The sequence below is a fragment of the Branchiostoma belcheri genome, unplaced genomic scaffold (assembly GCF_001625305.1).
Source record: "Branchiostoma belcheri isolate BF01 breed outbred unplaced genomic scaffold, Haploidv18h27 scaffold103, whole genome shotgun sequence".
NCBI classification, from domain to species: Eukaryota; Metazoa; Chordata; class Leptocardii; order Amphioxiformes; family Branchiostomatidae; genus Branchiostoma; species Branchiostoma belcheri.
In genome coordinates, this window is record NW_017802414.1 from 360,351 (window position 1) to 383,539 (window position 23,189).

The 23,189-nt window shown below is 40.0% G+C and overlaps 1 protein-coding gene across 1 annotated transcript in view; it reads right to left on the minus strand.

Annotated features, from left to right (window-relative positions):
- LOC109475190 (polycystic kidney disease protein 1-like 2) overlaps nucleotides 1-23,189 on the minus strand; it is a 44,563-nt gene that overhangs the window by 7,708 nt on the left and 13,666 nt on the right. The window contains exons 10-21 of the mRNA XM_019775771.1: nucleotides 22,454-22,561; nucleotides 21,212-21,390; nucleotides 20,443-20,508; nucleotides 19,828-19,935; nucleotides 18,298-18,511; nucleotides 17,703-17,875; nucleotides 16,164-16,357; nucleotides 9,382-9,569; nucleotides 7,379-7,453; nucleotides 5,675-5,908; nucleotides 4,880-5,048; nucleotides 4,412-4,509 (exon numbers count right to left, since the gene is read on the minus strand). Coding sequence (XP_019631330.1) covers nucleotides 4,412-4,509; nucleotides 4,880-5,048; nucleotides 5,675-5,908; nucleotides 7,379-7,453; nucleotides 9,382-9,569; nucleotides 16,164-16,357; nucleotides 17,703-17,875; nucleotides 18,298-18,511; nucleotides 19,828-19,935; nucleotides 20,443-20,508; nucleotides 21,212-21,390; nucleotides 22,454-22,561 — 1,806 coding nt within the window. The remainder of the gene's footprint in view (nucleotides 1-4,411; nucleotides 4,510-4,879; nucleotides 5,049-5,674; nucleotides 5,909-7,378; nucleotides 7,454-9,381; nucleotides 9,570-16,163; nucleotides 16,358-17,702; nucleotides 17,876-18,297; nucleotides 18,512-19,827; nucleotides 19,936-20,442; nucleotides 20,509-21,211; nucleotides 21,391-22,453; nucleotides 22,562-23,189) is intronic.

The following is a 23,189-nucleotide window of genomic DNA, read 5'->3' on the forward strand; positions in this document are numbered from 1 at the left end:
ACATCTCGTGTCGTCCCTCATTTCTTGATCTCATGTCAACAATTAGATCTACATCCTGTGCATCTAACATGATCTTTAGTCTTTGTCTGATCTCCTTGCTTGAGATGCACTCCTCTGTTGCATCATCATTAGTCAGGAATTGGTACATCTCCTTCAAAATGACTGGCTTTGCATTTGTAACCAATGAGAACCTATCTCTGAACTGTTTCCGCATTTCCCTTGTGTGGTATGTGGGCATGTCTTTCTCAGCCTGATGCATCATTTTCCTGGTGTTGTTTAAGTCTCTCATCTCTTGTGATGGAACCTTCCAGGCAAAATGCAGACATCCAAGGTTGTTCCCCAGCTTATAAGTGTAAAGTTCTATGCTCATGGGTAGCTCCAGTTCACTGATGTAATAGTACCTTTGTTTGCGGTCCGAGGGGGCAAAGTCATTCACAATGCAGAGTTCATACTCTGCAATGCTAGCAAGGTGGTTCTCCAGCTTGGTGTACCTGTTGATCAACTTTTCATTACTTCGTACTCTGGCTTCAATCACACGGAGTTCAGTACTGGTTCCATCATCCACTGATCTAGTTGGGAAGACCTGTTTCCTCTGCTCTTGCACTTTCTGGTTGGAAGCCTGCAGATGTTCACTGTACTTGCTTAGTCCCTGTCCTATCTCAACCACTATGTCTTTCTACACTTTTCAACTTGGGCTGTTGCAGCAAAGGTAGGGTGGCAACTTTGAACAGTTCTTGTGCATGCATTTCCAGGTCTCTACATGACATTGGAGTAAGAGTGTGTCGATGAAGTGTAGGATTGTTGTACACCTGTGCAAAAGTGTTCTTGTCATACAGGGATCTCAGTGCTTTGGGGAGATAGATGGAGCGGTCAGCAAGTTTCTTCAAATGTGGCAGCATGTACCAAACTGAATTCCTAATGGAAGTCATGATTTCCTTGCTTGATGCTTCATAAGCTTTGGTCCGTACAAACCTATTTTGGGGACACAAAAAAAAGCTTAGTATACTGAAAACCAAGGTCGTAAATGCATACTTTTACCCACAATTATGTACTCTGGATCCAACAGAAAAACCCTCAATGAATATCTGTAAATCTTAAAATCTTTAGTTATAAAAAGGAAAAATCTACTGTGTATAGTAACAAGTGAACTCACCTGAAACCCTGTCCCTTCAACACATCAATGATGTCATTGTATAGACGGATGTCTCCCCTAGTGTTGTTATTGCTACATTGTTGTGTGCTCCCAGTCCCAGCATAGGCTGGAAACATCCACTCCTGCTGACCTTGTTCTCTTGATGCTTTCATCATTACCTGTATACATGTGCATGTGAAAGGAAAAGTAAACCTTTTGTTCCTAGTTCACAATAAATGTGTCTTAATGCAATCAAAGAAATTGAAGAGCTGACAACGTTACTAAATTGGATATCAAAGCTAAAATGATGGGGAAAAAGAATTCTTAAGAAAGACTAAAAAATACCCCCCTCAAAAAAAATAGTACTGCAAAAAGAGCGTTGAGCTTGAATGCGTAGTTGTTTATAGCTATAGATGCAAATATACCCTAAATAATACCCTAAATATCCGACTGAAAATTAGCAATTTACGTGCCAAATGTGGACCAAAAATTAAAAAAAAAACAACACATATTTTGCCAACATCAAAGTATAAATAACCAGAAACGAATAAACGATCATTCTCCATGCAAAAATACATGCAAGCACGATGCAAGGAGCCTTGATACATTTATGCATTTATTTTATACTCCCCTTCTAGGAATATTTCTACCCGTGTTTTTTTTTTTTCGTACAAGGTACCCGATTCAAAACAGACTTTTCTTACCTCAAAAGCAGTCTTAGGCCTAGGAACACCTTCAGTCGTAGCAGCTGTCTTGTCGATCACCATACGGATGAAACACCCGAACTGCTTGGTTGCCTGCCCCACCTGTAAGCCGGAGTAAACCTCAATGCCTCTCCCGACCTTCTCGTCATTACAGAAGAATTGCACTGTTGCTGATCTTGACAAAACTTGCTTGAAATTGTGTGGTCGAAACTCACTCGCCGCTACAAGTCTCTCGTACAGTTGCGCGAAAGTTAGCTCTCCCTGGCCGACATCGAGCGCGTACCAGTCAACAACAACGTTTCCGCACGCTTGTACGACCTTAATGCTCACATACTTGGCGACCAAGGGTGGTGAGCCCACATACTCTGTAGAACACGACGCCATCTTTCCTCTTTTTAAACTGTGGCGCCCGGACTCTTGTGCGCACGTACACCATCGTTTTGCGGCCATGTGCTCTTTACGGGTTTCACGTCAATCTGACGATTTGCGGCACTGTCGTGAACCCCTTTGGTCATAGTTTACACAATTACAGGAAGCGGAATTTCTTGTTTTTTTTTCTAGGAACAGGCCAAAATCAATGCGCGCGCGGACGTCATCCATAAAATTTACTTGGTGTGGCCCTACATATAATTCCTTGCTGGCTTTCAAATTGTATCAAATGCAATTGTTGCGCAATAAACTTGACTATCACCAAGGAGGTTAACCTCCTTGCTATCACTAAGGGACACTAGGTAGCTTTTTACACAAAAATTTGAAATCTTCTTATTATACCAAGGAGATTATACTAACTCTAAGTGTTACCAGTGTTTCCTGCCTGAAACCTGCACCACGGAGGACCTGTAAGTGCTGACCCCCAGAGGAGTCTTGGAGGAGAAGAGTGCAGCAGTGGTGACCCGTGAAGAAAGAAAGAAAAAAGTGTTTCTTATCACCAAGGACATCTGTGTATAATGTCCTTGCTATCACTTTTCTTTCCCACCGACCTCTGCTTGGAGATTGGAATCTAACAGTGCTTGCAATGCATGGGTAGCCCTACTAGGGTAGCCCGTGCTGTTCTTAATTAGAGGCAGGATGCATGAGATACCAAATGCAGATAACCACATGTGGTGTGCTTAATAGTGTTATATGTTAGACGGTGGTTCAGAATGTGTGCCCTGCTTTTTCACAGTGTCTGTGTGTTAGTTTTTTGTTAGGAACCTAACAAGATAATGTAACATTGCAATGATCCCTGGGGTAACCACATGCTGATAACCACATGTGGTGCGCTTAATAGTGTCATATGTTAGACGTTGGTTCAGAATGTGTGCCCTGCTTTTTCACAGTGTCTGTGTGTTAGTTTTTTGTTAGGAACCTAACAAGATAATCTAACAGTGCAATGATCCCTGAGATAGCCACATGTGATGCTTTTAATGGTGTTAGATGTTAGACAAGAGCTCAAGATGCATGTCATTTTATCCTCAGTGTGTGCCTTCAATTGGGAAGACAGAGGCTGACATTTGCGCCACCTGTCTACATTTCCTGGAACTGCAATTACAAACAGGTGTTGTGTGCTTTTAATGCTGTTAGATGTTAGGTAATAGATAGAGCACGGTTTGAGGCTGAATACTTGGATTTAGAACTGCCCGCCCAACCTCGGGGATTTCATGTCACCCTTCTCAAATTAGGAGATGTTATTAGATGTCTGACGCCTGCGGTAGGAGTTGCGAGGCCATGATGCCATGGCCTCACCCCTTATGTTGTGTGATTGAGATGGTCACACCCCTTCGTGTAGTTAACATTTTTCAATTCCCAAGGGAAAGCCTAGTGCTATGATCAATTACGATATTTTGCATTTTACTTGAGATAAGGTCAATATTCACCTGAATTGATTTTATGCCCAAGGGAGATATAAAGCATACCCTTCTACAGCAGTTTGATTAATTCCCTAGGTGATTACCTAAATTGTCTTTCTATAGGATGTTAACCCTCCTTCAATCTGTGTAGGTTGTTACCCCTGATCCACCTAATCCCTTTTTGCAGCCTGTTAGATTTTTTGTTAGGTTTTGAAATGCCCCATGCTCTACTGGGTCCAATATCTTGCCACTACTGCTGTAGTATGTAAAAAAATGTATTGTTGGCTCCATAACATATAGGGATCACATAACAAAAATGTACACTATCTGATAAAAGTTCATTAAAGTTAGGCTTCTAGATCGTAGACATATTTGAGACTGTAAGTTGGTGGTATTAAAATCAATCGTGTATTAGGCATGACATTGGAAGCCAAAATCCTTAGAAGCCCACATCACACACACACACACACACACACACACACACACACACTACACACACTACACACACACAAACACACAAGCACACGCACACTGAGACTGAGTGACACTATGCCAATTGCATAAGATGTGTATAGTGCACAGCACGCTATTTACATGTATAGCCAGGAATGCCAAAAATCTCTCATTTTCGTAACTTTTCTATCCCGTTTCCATTAAACCAGCCACTCTACTACGGCACGTTTACACAATAGTCTTAGAAAGCTTTTCTTAATTGGTGTAAAATCAAGGGCATTATCAAACCTTACCTCGATGTAGTCCCCTGTATCTGCATTTAAATGCGAGTAACCAGTGTTACATCGTGGCAGTAAGGTTCTCAGCTGTTCGGCCGTCTGGCAAAGTGGACCTGAAAATATATATTTCTTTTTATATTCTTTTTTTATTACATGTAGTTGCATTAGGCTCATCACCCATACTCAACAAACATCTGCAGAGAAAAACATTAATAATTGAAATATAGAACATAGTAAGGAGACTGTTAAATATATATTAATAAAAAAACATGACAACCCATCAACCCATTCTCCAGCTCTTCCTTTGCAATGTACAAACAAAAAATACCTGCAGTTACAAATAGAGTTGATAGGGGGCCACATCATTTCTCCCTAGGCCTAAGATATATCTGCCAACCAGAAATCATATCCACAGTACGTTTAAAAATGGCGCAACCATAAGCCCCACTGCAATTCAATTAAAAGCCGCTGGGAGGCACTTACCCGGTACTAGCCGGACTTGTCTCAGTTGTGTCCTGCCTAGTGGATGGGTTAACATGTCCGGTAGTACCATGTCACCGTACGTGGCTTCCCCGTTGTACAGTTCTTCCGAGTGCGTGGCAGGAATCAAACCGTCCGTTACCCATTCCCAGAATGATGGAATGTCCTTAATCTGACAAGGGGAATAAAATATTCCGTAAATCGTAAAATGTTACACTCATAATTTTATCATATTTGTACAAAATAAAAGTGCTATGGACCATCCAAAAACTGTGACTGTAGTATGTCCAGAACACGATACCCATAAAACCTGACGTTACGCTGTAGTGCAAAAGAGAGCTGTCATGATGTCCAAAATCAAGTCATTTCTTAACCACATACCGATGGGTCATAATCACATACCGAATTTAACGTAAAGCTACCTAGAGCGTCCTAATTTGTGGTTCTAGACCACAAAAACCGTCATACTATAACAAACGCTACATAAAACGTAACCTTATTGCCAAAGGTGATGAAGACAACTTTTCGACGACACCTTGTTAAGCATATTTCATGGCAAAACTGAGTGAAAATTAGTTGGTTCCTTTGTTTGTGTGGTTGTTTGTTTTGTGACTTCATCATTGTTTTTATGATTTTATACCGTCAGATTTTTTATGATTTAATACTGTCTTTCTGGTGTCCGTATTGTTATACATCATTACGTATAAATAGCAAAAAATCATACAATTGGATTATATGAAATGAGCAAAGTAAAGAGCTAAACTTAAAATGATGAATAAAGGAGGTGATGTTTCTTACATCTGGAATGTCGTCCTGCCCTCCCATGATGTTCTCCCTCACGTTCTGTGTCATGTGGAAGGCCAGCGGACTCCTCTCGCCGTAAGCTACCAGCATGATGGCCGCAAAGAACAGTCCGAACACCAGCACCTCCAGAACGGCGTTACGGCGTTTACGTTTCTCTGCGCTCCTGGCCCTCACTTCTTCCAAGGTGGATTCATCCGGTGGCGATGCTGGCGTTTCATGACCTGGAGACTAGTTTCAAAAACGCAATAAAAAAACACCTTACACACCCCAAAGCCTTAGCTATAGACCATGGTTTAATCAAGAAGGCAAGGAAATTATTCATTGGATACATATAACCTATATCGGCAAAATGTTGAAAGAATCCCAGTTATCAATGGTAAGTCATTTTTCTTCTACAAGAGTTCTTAAATAGCGAGTTAGATTAAACATAATCTTCCTGTTGGGTGGAGAAGTATATCAGGATAAGCTAAAGACTAATTTTAAATCTATTGCCATGTTTTAAAATGTTGATATATGTGGCACAGTTGTAGAGTCAAGACAAAACACTTCACCACTCGATGGTCGCCTGCCCAGCGCCAGTTTGTATGTATAGGACACCATTTTGGGGAGGTAGGATGTGATTGTGATGACGTAGGCTTAAGCCGTGAATCAACAGAAGCAAAGTAAAAGACGCCTCAAACAAATCGAATTAAGAAACCAATACCAACCTCAGACCCGGCAGTATATTTTGTAGCGAGGTTCATCCCCATATACCTCATCCAACCAGTGGCGCTGTTCCATACGGTTTGGGATCTGACATCATGGTCCTGAGGAATATCCTGATTACGAGTAAATCACGTATATAGTATGAATTATCACTCTCATTCTAGAGACTCATAGACTAGTAGACTGCCTTGCCAACGTTAGATGTCAATTTGTTTTAACCATTGTTTATTCACGAGGCCTGCATTTCTATCAGTCATAGAATAAGAAGTAAATTAAATTTCCTATGTGTATGCACATATGTGCTGAGAAAAAGTCTACACTAACTGTTATAACTTATTTACTGCTACGTGCACTAATGACATGATTCAAACTATAAATGGAGAATCTAAAGCAAAAAAAAATCAAATATTTACGCACGCCTTAAACCATACGTAAAGGTGTGTGTAGGGTTCAAATGTGTGTGCCATGGGATATCTAAAAACAGTTTCACAGATCTGATATATACCGTCACTGGTAAAATAACTAAACGTGTATTGTGCAGCGATTGCTTCATTAAGGCCATACCGACTTAATTTTATGAATGACATTCTCTGATGACCCCCTAACTAGTGCGCGCGAGCGAATAAAAAAAATCCGGTCAAAAATAAAAATGCTACTAAACCACAGGAATACAAAGCTGGTATTGTGAATTTGCGGCAGTACACAGCGACGTATACGACAAGCCGGCAGATGCTGGCTTTGTGCGTAATTTATAAATCGGCGTTGTACGTATGTACTGAGTTCTTGGATCTTGGAGCTTCGGTAGGCTGGGTGCCCGTGTCCGTATGTCGCTAACTACTATGGGCTTCCCATTCCTAGAGGCAGGCCAGAACCTCGGTGAATTACTTTTGAGAACAGGCAAAAATCAATGCGCGCTGGGATGTCATCCATAAAATTTAGTCGGCGTGGCCTTACATCGTATAATGCTTTACACCCTATAGCACAATGGATTACCTCAGCATCGTTCTGCAGGAATTCCTCATCATCTGCTAGAGGTGAGGCGGGTGGATTCTCGTCCTCCACGGGTTTCTGTGTTTTAACACAAGGATGGACAAAGTCAGCAGCAGTTATGGGTATCATTCCCTGTCAATTATTATCGTCACCGTCTTTTGCGTGCATTTTTCCATCTTTTTTGCTTTTTTTCTGTCTCCCCTTACTGTCTCTTTAACCCTAAACAGTACACCTGGGGTCCGCGCGGACCCCAGCACTATATATTCTGTAATATCTTTTTTGTTTCTAAAGATTTTTTTCTGAAATTTTAGGTAATTGTCACCCACAAAGTTGTCTCTCAATACAATGCAGTACAATCTGTTTCTACCATTTATAAAAAAAAATTATATCTGATTTTCTTTTGGGGTCCGCGCGGACCCCAGCCGTCTTTCGATCATAATGGATATAGTGAGTGAGTGTGGCGTTCTTATACATTACCTTATTTCCGCTTTTATATGTTTTCATGCCTTCATCGTATGTCTACTAAGTTTTCAGAGAATGGTGTAGTAATAGAATTAAATATTAATAACTTTGGTGTAATTATGACGTCATATGACGTCAGAGCTAATAATATAGTCCGCAATATTGGATTTTGACCAATGACGTCATCAAATTAGCATATTCTATGTATATTAAATGATTTAACTTATATTTAATTATGTAAGATGTTATTAATGTTGGAAAAGAAGTGTAATTTTATATAAAACTCAGAAAATTTTTATGTTTAAACCAAAATTACTTCTATTTTTAAAAAAACTACCCGTTGCCATGGCAACACAAAAAAACGTCAACTTACTAGTATAAAACTAATATGAACTTTTTTCCAGAGACATTTTAGGAAAGGTCTCCAAATTTGATACTTCTAGCGCAAGCCGTTTAGCCGCTATCTGAGATCAAAGTTGGGCCTCAAAAGCCCCTTCAGTCTGAAATGGGTTTAAAAATCGGGTATTTCTTCTTGTCTTCTTTTCTTCACCAAAAAATAGAAAAAGTTCAAAATGTATGATTTTTGTATGTAATGTGGACACAGAGGTTCCCACATCAGTTTGCAAAATAATTGAGCTGGTAGCATGTTGATAATTTCTAAAAATTAGCAAAAAACTGCTCTGGGGTCCGCGCGGACCCCAGGTGTACAGATTAATCAGTCCGGGAAGGTGTACTGTTGAGGGTTAATATGCCAATGCTTTAACTATTGCTCCTAATTTGTGTCAGTTACCGCCGTCTTCCGATTTCTCTCTCTATCTCTCTGTCTGTAACTCCGACTCTCTCCTACCTTGTATCTCTATCTCTTACATATCATTGTACATGTGCATTGAAAGAACGCTTTCAGCTGACAGCAATGCCTTTTTTGCCTTTTTCACAGTCACGTCAACATATCATTCAATATACAAAGTTTCAGTGTGGTTTTACAGCTAATTACATACAGTATTCTAACAAATTCTATCTGCCACCGGAAACGTTGACCAAAGCATGAGTGATCAAATCCATCATTGAAATATCATAGCAAGTCACCAGAGGCGCAAGAACAAGAAACAGTGAAGCCTTCAAATATCAGAGTTATTAACCAAGAATTAAGGTGTTCATAAACTTTCTAAGAACTGTGGTAGAGTGTCAGACAATGAACCGAGTTGAGCGAGTTGAACGTTTAATGCTTTTCCTAAGAGGTCTACAACAGTCCTCCACCGGACCTTCCCCCTCTCTAGCTTGGGCCCAACTGCCTGATTCCGGGCCCCACGCTCCCCTCATTGGGCCTACCCAAAGCCATTACATGTGCTCCGTCACATAGAGTATCATCATCAGAAAACTTTTAACAACTCATTCAATTACATATGCAAAAAATGATGTAACAGGTCGTTTGGTGTAATACAGCCGGCTGAAGCCGCGCAACTTGCCTGCGAAGCTGGTATGTTGCACTGAAGGGCGGTTATACCGGCTATACCGCTACAGATACAGATAATTGGCAAACTTACCCTGAAGAGCAGGGCAAAAACCACGGCCACCAGAACTAGCTTGACGGGTTGGATCAGCAGCATGTCGGTAAAAAATGACGTCAGGAAAGTGACGGCCCAGGCCTCCGCCTTCGCCGGACCGAAGCTGAGCGAGTACAGGATGGTGAAGAAGGCGGCCACGAAGCTCGCCGACCAGACAAGCAGCCAACCTGGAACATGGTGGTTATTGTAACGATGTACACGTAGGAAGTAAAACTTCAGCGACTTATGATAAAATAAAGCAAAAGATTGTAATTCAAACGCCTGGTTTCACGATACGACGTGCGATTTTAGCCTAAATGTACGCTCTTGCTGGACCTTATCTGATGGCAGCTGAATATTTTTTTTTTGTTTTCCAATGATATGCTAACATGCTTATAGGCTATAGAACTAAAGCGAATTTAGTTTCAAAGTTCACATAGCTCTAAGGGATTCTAGAAGAGAAATCGTGGACGAACTGCCACCGTTCTCTGGTCGCCTGGCTCCATTTTGATAACGTAGGATGTACCACGTGCCAAAAAACAGTTACTCAAGCAACTGGATATGATTTTGAAAACGTCAGACGTTTCAGCTAGTATCCACTAGCTTTCGTCCTTGACTGAGAGACCAGAGGGGAAAGCAGGTTTATATACACAACCTGTTGATTGATATGCAAATAAAGTGAAGACAAATTTTTTGAAGTCGAAAAAGGAACAAAAGTCAGACAAGTCAAGACAAGATGATGCAAATTAGTCTGAAAGCTCCTGTTATACAGGACAGGGGCTTAAGTGTTATCTGTCCTCGGGGCTGGGAGTGCCAAATCCCAAGTGCCGGAAAGGTCGACCCGTAGCCCCCCTTCCCTGTTGAGGGTGGGGTTGTACATTCTTTCATATATTGCCTCTTTAACACCCCGTTCCCACCAGCGTGTTTCGCGGTCTAAGACATCCGTGGACTCGAGTTTGAAAGAGTGACCCTGGTTGTGTTGTAGGTGGTGGAAAATAGCTGAGGAGTAGCCGTTGGCACTAGGTCGGCAATGTTCTTTGTACCTTACTTTAAGCGGTCGACTTGTCTCTCCGATGTAGGTGTTGTTACAATTGGGCTCCTCACATTTGAGTCTGTAAATAACATTCGCCTTGGTATCTTTGTGAGGTCGGTCCTTCGGGTGTACCAGTTTTTGTCTGAGGGTTGAGTGAGGTTTGAAGTTAGTGGCTATGTTGAAGTTTTGGAAGATCCGTCTGAGTTTCTCAGATACTCCTTGGACATACGGAATAGTGATGTTGGCCTTGTTTTTGTTGGTCAAAGGTTTGCACTTCTGGGTTTTCTTAGACTGATCTGAAGGTTTGAGCGCTTTGTTGAAAGTCCAGTTTTGGTAGCCACATTTAGCCAGGGCACCTCGGAGGTGTCTTTGTTCGTCCGTTTTGGCTTGGTCTGAAGTGACAATGTTGTCTGCACGATGGAAGAGAGTTTTGATCACTGCTAGTTTGTGTTCCAAAGGGTGGTGGGAATCAAAAGCCAGGTACTGATCAGTGTGGGTTGGTTTCCTGTACACTTCGAAACGAAGGTTACCATCTTCCTCTACGATAGTTTTGGTGTCTAGGAAAGGGAGCATGTTGTCATGGCTTGGCTCCTGTGTGAACTTGATGTTGTCATCTATCTGGTTGATGTGGTCAAAGAAGTCAGCAGCTACCCTCTTTTTCAATCTGCACCAAGTGTCATCTACATATCGAAACCAGTTGGCCGGGGGAGTGTCATTGAAAGTGCTGAGGGCTTTGTTTTCAAACTTCTCCATGTACAGGTTTACAACAATTGGTGAGACTGGTGATCCCATAGCACAGCCGTGCATTTGTTGGTAGAACTGTCCTTTGTAGGTAAAGTATGTGTTTCTGGCGATTTAATAATACATTGCTTAATGACACTGAGTATGTAAAATCTATGAAGCTTAAAATCGACGAGACTAAGGTAAAATACTCTTACGTTGAAGATATACAACTTTTGTGGGATCTGATTAAGATGGAAATAAGGTCTTATACAATATACTACTCCAAACAAAAGGCTAAAGAAAGGAAAAAAGAAGAACAAAAGGCAGAAGCAGAGACAAATAAGTTCCTAAGAAGTTACGAAACAGAATCAAATAAAGACACATGGCTTAAATATAGTTTAGCCAAAGAAAAGTTAGAAAAAATTAGACAATTAAAAGTCAAAGGGTCCATCATTAGAAGCCGGACCCGATGGCATGAAGAAGGAGAGAAAAGTACAAAATATTTCCTAAACCTGGAAAAACGCAACTACGATCAGAAATGTATTAACGAATTGATGACAGAAAATAATATACTCATTACAGATCCGCGTGAGATTTTGGAGGAAGAAAAAAAATTCTTCGAATCATTGTACACATCAAAACAAACAAATCCAGATGAAGCCGTATTTGACCAATTTTTCTCAAATAATGAAACGAACAAACTTTTACCTGATCAACAAGAAAAGTGTGAAGGTAATATATCCTTACTTGAGGCCCACTCTGCATTAAAAAAGATGGCAGAAAAGAAAAATAGGACACCAGGGACGGACGGCCTGACTTTTGAATTTCTCCTGCATTTTTGGGATAATATCAATGGTGAGATGGTCAGTTCGTTTAATGCAGCGTTGGAAAAAGGGGAACTGTCAACATCTCAGAAACGTGGTATCATAAGACTTATACCTAAAAATGGTGACACAAGGAAACTTGAGAACTGGAGACCTATATCATTATTAAACTGCGACTATAAAATCCTCACTAAATGTCTTGCTAAGCGGATAGAACCCATCCTACCACACTTAATACATGAAGATCAAACTGGGTATGTTAAGGGGAGATATATAGGAACTAATGTTAGACGTATTTGGGACATTATACATGGCACAGAAATGGCACAGTCCAAAGGTATAGCTTTATTCGTCGACTTTCGAAAAGCTTTTGATTCGCTTGAATGGAATTACCTAGATAAAACACTACAGACCTTTAATTTCGGCCCAGGGTTCAGAAAATGGATGTCGGTACTGTATAAAAACGCTTGTAGCTGTGTTATAAATAATGGCTTTATTTCTGAATGGTTTAGTCTTGAAAGAGGAGTAAGACAGGGAGACCCCCTTTCGGGCCTACTCTTCATAATAGAAGAAGAACTGAAGAAGAATATGCAAAGACCCCTGACCTGCCTCCCCTTGACCTCTTGAAAAACGGCTTAGGCCGAAGAGTTTGTACTGCTACGAAATTGTACTGTACATTTTCAAGGTTAAATAAAGGTTGAAAAAAAAAAAAAAAAATAGGACTTGAACCACTCGCCAATAAAATTCGATCAGATGAAAGAATTGGCGGAATTATCATAAGCAAGCAGCTAACAAAAAACCTAATGTACGCTGACGACACTACAATCTTGACAAATGGAGTTGAGTCAGCGAAAAATGCTCTGTCAGTCTTAGAAACGTTTGAATATTGCTCAGGACTTCAAGTTAGTAAGAAAAAAACAGAAGCCATGTGGCTGGGTACAAATAAGGACAGAAAGGACACACCTCTAGGTGTCCACTGGCCAAGCAAGCCAATCAAATGTCTTGGGGTCCATTTCTCCTATGACAGAAAGAAATGCGAAGAACTGGACTTTGATGAAAAGTTGAAGAAAATGAGAAACTTGTTAAATATTTGGTCAGGAAGAGATTTAACTTTAATAGGAAAAATCCTCGTATTTAAGTCACTAGCTGTATCCAAACTAATATATAATTGTTCAGTACTCAAAGCCCCAGAAGACTTTGATAAGAAAGTCAATTCAATAGGACTGAAGTTTATATGGAATAACAAATCACCAAAGGTCAAGTTGTCAACCCTAATGGGAAACAGGGAACAAGGTGGCTTAAATATGATGAATTTTACTTGCATGTTAAAGGCACTGAACGCCAGCTGGATAAAGAGAATATACACAACAAATGTATTAGAATATCACTTCCACTGCTTTGGGGGAACTTTTTTATTTAAGTGCAATTTCTCAGTTAAAGCATTGAATGTTAAGAACATGCCTTCTTTTTATGTAAGCATGTTAGAAGCATGGGAGGAGTTAAATTCACACCGCCCACAAACTAAGGAGGAAATAAGACATGAATTTCTTTGGAACAATCAATACATAGTACAAAACTGTAAATCGATTTTCTGGAAAAAGTTGTTTGAAGAGGGAATAAAAACAATTCAGCACATAGCCGATGAACATGGTAACATTTTAACTCCTGAAGATTTAAGAAAAAAATATTCAATTTCCTTGAATGCATCAGAGCTCCTAAGATATTATGGGCTGCGTGAATCCATCCCCACGAGTTGGAAAACGACCTTGAAAGAGCCTGACAGTATGTCTGTATGTAATATTAACGAACAAACACAGGAAATAGACATACAGAAAGTAACAAACAAAATCTTGTATAAGAAATATGTAGCAAGACTGTATGTCCCTCCAACAAATGTACATAATTTAGAAGAGATCTTTCAAGGGGATGTAATTCCTCGACTTTTCTTCGCCCCAAGTCGACTAGTTGAGACGAAACTGCAAAACTTTATGTTTAAGATATTACATAACTTCTTGCCAACAAAAATGTGGTTGTATAAAAGGAAAATAGGCGAATCAGGATTATGCCAACATTGTAATACAGAACAAACTATAATGCACCTGCTTTATCAATGCAAGTACGCACAACGAATTTGGGTTGAATTCTTTAAGTGGTGGAAAATTGTGGTAGGAAAAGACGTTAAGTTAGACCCACACGAAATAGTGTATGGTAGTGTCGATATGTCGAACAAAATGTACTTCTGTGTTACTGATATTAAGTTTTATTTATATAAGATGTACATTAAGGATTTACTTCATTTTACTAGCTTCGAAGAGTGTAAGACTAGATTTAAAACAATTCACTTCTGATTTTATGATGATTGTAAATACGGGGGGTAACTGATGGTGTGGGCATCTCAGGTTGTTTTTTAATATTGCTAACATTGATCATGTATGTATAGTATTTGTATTTTTATACTGTAAACCGTTGTATGTGTCATACTGTATGTAATGTTTTCTGTATTTTGTTAATAAAGTGTTATAAATAAAAAAAAAAAAAAATAGTGCATCCTAAGCAGAGTTCTAGTAGCTCACAAACTTGGTCAACGGATAGGTTGGTTCTATCTGCAAGTGTATCATCGGCTTCCAAGGCTTCCTTGACTACTGACACTGCTTCCTTGGGTGGTATGGAGGTGAAAAGTGCGCACACGTCATACGAAGTGATGGTTTCATCATCCTCTACATGAATGTCTTTGATTTTGTTGACAAAGTCGGCACTATTCTGTACATGGTGCTGAGATTTCCCCACCAGTGGTCCTAAAATCTTGGCTAGAAAACCTGCTAACTCATAGGTGAGAGAGCCTATACTGGAGACTATGGGTCGTAGAGGGACAATTTGTTTGTGGATTTTGGGAAGGCCGTAGAAAGCAGGGGGTTGTTCCGTTGTGGGATTGAGTTTTAGGTAGGTGGGGCGATCCAGAACTCCTTCAGTTTGCAATTTCTTGAGAGCTGAACTGATTTTCCCTTTAAACTTGTTAGTGGGGTCCTTTTTCAAGGGCATGTAGGTGTCTTTGTCTCCCAATAGGTCCTGTACCTTCCTGTCGTACTGCTCCCTGTCTAAGACTACTGTGCATCTGCCCTTGTCTGCAGGAAGAATCAATATGTCTTGATTGGTGGCCAAATCTTTGAGAGCGGTACGTTCTTCCCGTGTGATGTTACTAGCAGGGGGTTTGGAGACTTTCAGGGTGGTAGCTACTTTGGTGCGCAAGGCTTCAGCTTGTCTCTGTGGTAAACGTGCTCGACGAATTGCTGACTCGGTTTCTGTCACAATGTCAATGCTGGGAATCTTGTTGGGTGCTACTGCAAAATTTAGACCTTTTGAAAGTAGTGATTTCTCTGGTTCTGTGAGAGTATGGCTACTTAGGTTTTTTACCCACCTCTCGTCGGTTTTGGCCTGTGTAGTGGTTTTGGGTTCGGAACTGTTTGATCTCCAATTTGGGTCACTATCTGCTGCGCTAATAGTCTTCTTTTGCTGTAAACGATCAAATTTGGTCTTCTGTCTGTCTTTTCCCTTCTCGTGCTGATCAAGTTGTCCGCGTGTTATGAACTCTTTAGTTTCGGCAAAAATCTCGTCTGATAGTTTCTCCCTCAGTAGTTTTTCAAGGTTAGATTTCCTCGCGTTTAGACCGTCTAATTTGTAGTTGATCTGTCTTACCCTTTCGTTTAGTAACTTTCTTTCCGCGTTGAAGATGATCTTGTTGGCGTTGAAGCCTCTGATGGAAGTTTTTAGGCGTAGGCTGGTGGGTGTGATACTTACCTTGAGGCAGCGTAGACTGAAGCGTAGATGATTCCGGAAATCTGCAATCTTCCTGCTGGTCTTCTCCAGATCCCTCACAGAGCTCAGGCAAAACTTACCGTAATGATCCAAGATACGTCGATGAAGGTTAGACATCCAGGTAATACGATATGCCAAAAAACAGTTACTCAAGCAACTGGATATGATTTTGAAAACGTCAGACGTTTCAGCTAGTATCCACTAGCTTTCGTCAGTGACTGAGAGACCAGAAGGGAAAGCAGGTTTATATACACAACCTGTTGATTGATATGCAAATAAAGTGAAGACAAATTTTTTGAAGTCGAAAAAGGAACAAAAGTCAGACAAGTCAAGACAAGATGATGCAAATTAGGATGTACCATGTTATGTTAAAACGATTCAATACTTACCTAAGAACACACACCACGAGGGGAGAGAGAACTTCTTTGCCGAACCGGGTCGCTCATTTTCATCATTTCCCGGGCTGCGATCGAGGTGAGTCGTTCCTGACGATTGTGTACCGCATGCCGCGACATGTTTGTCTCTCACGGCCATGCCGACGGCAGGTCTGTTGGTCGGGCACCAATAGGACGGTGTGTTAGAACTATCGGAGGAAGAAAGTTCCTTTATTGTATTGTTTTCTTCGTTCCAACATATTATACACATAATAAAGAATGGAAGATAAAACAAACAGTGTGCAGGAGTGGTAAGAAGCTTGGTAGGCTTATATTAAGTCAGCCTTCTTTAGACATAACAATTATTAACCAATGCCATCGGTTCGAAAAATTAACAAAAAAAGGATATTGCAAACCTAATATTTTTTTATTAAGAATAGCAAATGTTTATTCACAAGAGCCGACGTTTCGATTCACGGCGGTCTGTCACTACGGTATTCTTTCCCATTGCTAGGGGGGTTCGAAAACGTATCGGGTTACAAGACGCAAGTTTAGCCTGTTTTGGACTACCCGTAAACCACTTGAAAATAAACAAATAGTATTGAAGGGTAAATTCCGTCAAACTAAAATATACTTTTCGTCTTTACATAGGTTTAATGTTAGTTGCCTACGTTGAATTGCTAATTTAGAAAAAAAATCTCGCTCTGAAAGACGATTTTTTTCGGGATTTGGAGCGCCAGTCCGAGTCATGTTTTTAGGCAAACACCGTTTAAGATTGGCTACGTATATTACCTAAAATCCCCATTTTTTTAATTTTTCGACGACTAGGAATAAGATCTAAAATTGTGTCTTAGGAATTTTTTAATTTCTAATTTTAAGTATAGTTTTTGTCGACATAACTGTGAAAAACGGCATTTAAAACATTTTTCGAACTAAATTGCGATTCTTGACAAACCCGTTACGGTCATTTTGAGCCGTCAATGAGATATGTTGGACTCCCCATGCTTCCAATCTTAAACGAGTTTTGTACGCATGCCATACGGCATCGATATGAGCAGTGTTTACTTAGGCTGGTGAGTACAAGCTTTGTGATCTTCAAGGTCACCCACGATAACGGCAGTAGCTTCCTTTCATGTTCCAGCCCACTACAAAATGAAGGCAAACATGTAGTTGTCCAGAAAATGGTTTAAATTTGTTAAAAGGTGGATTTTTTCTGTAAAAAGGGGCCAGAAGACCCAGGTTTACCGTAAATGACCGCGGGTGACCCCATTTCGAACACCGTTCTATTCGAATTACGTCAGATCGAACACGGTTCGGGTTCTACTGCAGGTGGCCCAATTTTGACCACCGTGGATTGCCGTCTGTCATTTTCATCAGGGCTAAATTGACTGATTCACTGTGCACTGAAACCCGGTTTTAATTTACTGTTTTTTAACGTTGCAATATCAACCTAATACATATAATTAGGATTTAACAAAAAAGTTAAAATGAAAAAGTAAATGTAAGGACCGAACAACCAATATGCTACAAATTAATATGACTGAGATTTTTTACCCAAATGAACCATCCAGCTTCGAAGATTCCAGGACGGGGACATCTGCCGACTGAGGTTTTGTTTTCTCATCGTTGGTTGCTGTTTTTGTGTTTCTTCCGGAATAGCGGAAGAAAAGGGCGATCAAGAGATTGACAGGGAGAATGATGAGTGCACTCTGTACGCCGATCATCAACTGAAACAGCACCAGAAACACTTTTATGAATTGTTGTGAAAAGTTCCATCTGGTTGGCAAGCCATTGAATAAAGATACAAGCTGTACATACTACATTAGCCAAATGTTTTAGTTCGTAGACGTTTCGGGGTTTCATATTCATCAGGGTAAATCTGATTGGTCCACATTGCATGGTCCAGAACCACATTGTAGATACTTTTCACTTTAACTTTTTTTTTTCATGACAAAAATTATGTATCTATGACACTCTTGTATGTTTAGCTACTGTTCTGTTTAACCGTTTAGAATTGCGTTCCCCAAAGTAAAATATCTCATTTCAGTTGTACAAAAACTTGTACTTTTCATAACGTCCTTTTCCAACTTATGTGCAGAAATGAACACATGCACAAGGGTTTATTTTCCATACTCAATATATTCCCTACCTGCGGTAGAGAAATTGGTGGCTTGATCTCCACACCGGCCAACCTGATCGGTTCTGGCGGGTCGAAGTCGTCCCCGCGGCCGAAGAACATTATGTTGGTAAACATGGTGCAGTAGAGCAGCGTCAGGCAGCAGGACAGCCGCTGGACTCGGGTGAAGGGGCTCCGCGCGGGACGTAAAGCAACGGAAAACCACATATGATCGTCGCTCATGTCCCTAAGTAAGACATGCAAAATAAATGTCCCCGACCAATTCGGAGTAATTTTGTGCGTTAGGTACAGTTACATAATTATTCCCCAAGCAGAAGTTTGGGTATTGCCTTATCTTTGGCGTGTTTTTTTTAACCCTCAAACACCCGAACGGGGTCCATTTGGACCCCAGACGTATATTTTTATGTGCTATGAATTTTTTTTCTATTCTAAAAAAATTCCTCCCGTGACTTTGTCAGTAAACCTCTTCTACAAGTTCTCCTAATTTTTGTTTGGAGATCGGCACAAATTTGTAAAAATAACAACGGAAGTCTGATGTAAGACAGTCTGGGGTCCAAATGGACCTCAGCCATGTATTTGCACTTTCCTACACACGAAATTGTTCGAATGTCCTCTATATGTCTTCAAGGATGCATTGTTGCTTTGATATTATGCAGTTTGCCAAGTAACCTCCACCTCAGGAATTATTTCATCAGGTTTTCAGAGGTTTGACAATTTGACAATCATATGAGGTCAAAGGTCAACCCCATGTTCATGCATGCAGGCCTCATCCTATTTTTGCATAAATCATGAATTATGAACAGGAATTTTTTAACACTTGATCATGTCAAAATAAACGTCTTAATATGTTTAACCAATATATGTGCAAAGGTCACTGAAAGGATGCAAAAAGGAATATAAAGTTGAAAGAAACCAAATGGGGTCCATTTGGACCCCGTTCGGGCATTAACGTCACAAAAAAGTTCGGGTGTTCGGGTGAGGGTTAATTTTTTTTATGCGCGTTTATTTTTTGCACTTAAAAATTTTTTTACGCTAACCCAACGAAAAAAAAAAGATTCCAGTAAAAAAATAGCGATGAAAAACTAAAAACAAAGCCAAAACCTAAACATTTTCTTGGAGGGTAACAGTTACCCAGCACAGCGTATTTTAAGTTTCAAAACATGTTTTTATGTGAAATTAAACATCCTATACATACATAAGATCCAGTCACATCTTTTTAATGGTATAAGCTAAAAAACACTTTTATCCAGGCACTCTAAAACACGCTTATAAGAAATTAAACGAACTAATAAGAAATGCAAAATAAAGTGTCTCTCAAATTCCGAGTTAAAGGTTTATTTCAATGTAAACGTGTGAAGTATAATTTGATATCAAATATAATTTGATATCAAAATCAAATAATTCTACGTATAATTTGATACCAAAATCAGTATTCTAATCCGAAAGACCAGTAAACCTCTAGAAAATATTTTTAGAATCCAGATATCACTTACGATGACAAAACAACACTTAAAAGGCAAAAGCTTTGGTGAGCACATGTACCTGTAGCTTTTGGCCCAAAACACGTTGCGAAACTTCGCCAATTCCTCCGGTGGAGCCGAGGGAATCATGCGGTCAATCTGCCCATCTTCCTCATCGACACCAAACCACCTGCAAAACAAATGTTTGGATGTCCTTGTACAGTTTCAGTTGTGCATTGTCCACTATTGGTAAACACGCTTTTTGTGGAGTGAGCCCTGTGTATCTAACTACAACTTTTACTCCCACTTTCAGATGCAATCCAATGTAACCCCGATTTCAGTGCAAAATAAACTTTGAGAAAGAATTTGCATTTATTTCTCTATTCGCACATAGTGTAAATACATTACTATAAAAAGCAAATAATACGTGATGCAAGAGAAAGACAGAAGCCTATTATGAGGTTATTCTGTTGACTTAATAACAACTAAATGATAACTAACAACCACTAACACTTTAAGTTTAAAAAAAAGAATCCATAACTTGAGATACAAAAGTAATGAGAAAACTTAATAATTAGATGTTCGTCCCCATAAACTGACAAAATTTCGTGAGTTCCTGTTAAGAGTCTTTAAGAAAGTCTCACACAAATAGTTATAAAATCCCGGCCCACTAGCATTAGATAGTGACTTTAAATACCTGTTTGCCAAGAAATAGGTTGTTTCGTTCGTCCCTCTGTTGACAATAACCACTTGACTGAGGAACCTGACAAGGGCAAAAAAAGTACTATCAGCAAATTTAGTAATCCTAACAGCATAAATTAGCAAATATAGCATTTTACCATAGGTTAGATACATAATCTTTGTTTATTGTCTGATAATGTATGTTATTATTTTGTCTTATTCAAGCAGAATTTGGGAATTAATTAAGTTCCACACTTTAAATTACAAAAATATTATTAACATTTAGATAGAATGCATTAATCAATCAGAAGCCAGCCTTTCCACCTTTTCCCCTTATTTTTATCCACTGAATAAACCACTAAGTGTTGCAAAGTGTTTTTTATTGTTATTTGGATCAGAGCAGACCTTAGGTCACCATGCTATGTTTACGCTGACACTATGACATACACACCTCATAGCGGTAAGTAACTTCTTGATGTGACGTTTTGTAATAATCAGGCTTACCCTTGTCCTGTTGACATTCCTGGCACACTATTTTTCAATAATTCCATGTCTAAATTAGGTCACAGACCCCCAAATTTGCCCTGCAGTGGCATAGTTACTTCCGCATTCGTTGCGTTTCGCTGCGGTGTGAAGCGTTGCACGAGAAATCCCCCCAAATCGTACCAGTACAGAGTGCTATTAGATGGTACTGTATGTGCAGAACAACACTTGTAGTGCTCCACAGGACAAGGGTCATAACATCTAAATATTAAATAATTAAACGTAATAATAAAATTGCTCACCATGCAGGGCTGTACCCGGCGTTGTTGTGCCACACACGCAGATGAGTCAGTGGCCCTACAGGCTGTTCTATGGAGACCAGGAAGGAATCCACACTTCCACGCTCAAACAGAAACCGCTGGGAGTCTTTGAGTACGATCGCGGGGCTGTACTCCGTAAAGCCGTACAAGGAGATGGAAATCTGAAATAGATACATTACCATTCCATATCACACATATTTAATCAAAAGGTAAAATAAAATTTGCGGTTGCAATAAATAGCAATGCCCCCATTGGTAGATCGCCTTTTTTTTTAGAGTGTGAGCCTTGCACATCTACGTCCAGGCGTTATCTAGCCATCACTGTACTGTAGTGATAGGGCAGTAAGAACCACACGGCAAAGTGTATCAGACCTTTTGTATGTGCCAAGGGTTCGTCGGGAAGTGTACAGAAGATCGATTTCCTACTCAGGCTCAGTACTGTGGAATAATTTATCAACTGAGTTAAGAACGGCTACGTCAGTTGCAGCTTTTAAAAACCGGCTACGTCAAGTCACAAGATAGATATTAGAATGACTAAATTTGTGAACTGAAATTTGGATGCTTGATACTGATGAGTTATACGAACCGAGATAGTGTTTGGTTTTGTATCCTTGTATATATTTATATTGTAATTATACGACTGATTGTAACTGAACGGAAGAATTTGCAAAGACCACTGACCTACCTTCCCTTGACCACTTGAAAAACGGCTTAGGCCGAAGAGTTGTACTGATACACAATTGTACTGTACATTTTCAAGGTGAAATAAAGGTTGAAAAAAATCACTATCACCATCATTAAATGAAATAAACATGATTGTGCCAAAGGTAAGTCTGGTAGGTATGTTTCAGAACCGTTGCCTAAACAACAGAGACACATGTCAGGCAAGTCTTATAACGTTTGCCTAAAAGTATAAAGTTGCCTTGAAGCCTGCAAGTACCAAATTCTAGTCTGTACAAGACTCTTTTTTAGTCTGCAATAATGGTAGAAATCGGCACAAAAGATAATGTAGCTGGTCAAGGGAGTCGGCCGTCCATAGAGAAGCACCCAGGCATATTAGACCCTCTTATATGCCTGGGCTGAGGGCTCTCAGCTACATTTCTTTTAAGACCGAATTCTACTATTTATTCAGAGGAGTCTGGTGGGGACAGGACATAATCAACAATTCCCTGCCTTAGCTGGCATTTATCGTCATTTTTTCCTGCAGTAATAACAGAACACTTACATCAGCAGTAGTGCCAGCGTTTCCCCGCAGCCCGGTGTACACAGTAACCACGTACTGACAGTCCTTCCTGGGGTTCAGCCTGTGGCCGGGTAGCAGCCAAAGTCCAACCTTTATTTTTATTTTTTGCAAGGGAAAAGACAGTCATTCCATCCCCCATATAGCCATTTTAAAACGAACGACATTTCTGTAAAACTCTACATATTTTATTTCATTATGTTTTTGCTCGTGATATGACCTGACCGGGATTCTAACCCGCGTCTTCTCGAATACAAAGCGAACGGTCTACCGTATGCTATTGTAAAGGACCAAATGTACGCATGAGGCCGTAAACTTTTTGGCGACGCCTCAGGGGCGGAGCCCTTAGTATAGTACTGCGATTGAATTGCCAGGAATTCTAAATATTCCACGCACGCATTCCCTAGGGAATTCATTTTTGGCAACACCTTGCGGGTGAGGTCTTCCCTCCCAGCTGTTTAGCCGTTTTTCAATGACTTTGGAGCTTTTTCGACAGCTTGGTCAGGATCATTGTTTGGAATTGAACATGGTCAGCATTTGAAGTCAGATGTTTCAAATGAGATGTCGTGATTGTCTGAATATAAACCAATATGTCACCGCGTTTAGTTGTTTTTGTTTCTAGTAGTTTTCCTTCTCTTTATGAAAAGTATGTGTTTGGACATAAACCCAACGGATGAATTCAAGTTCTTTTCAATGTTTTAAAGGAGATGTCGTGACTGTC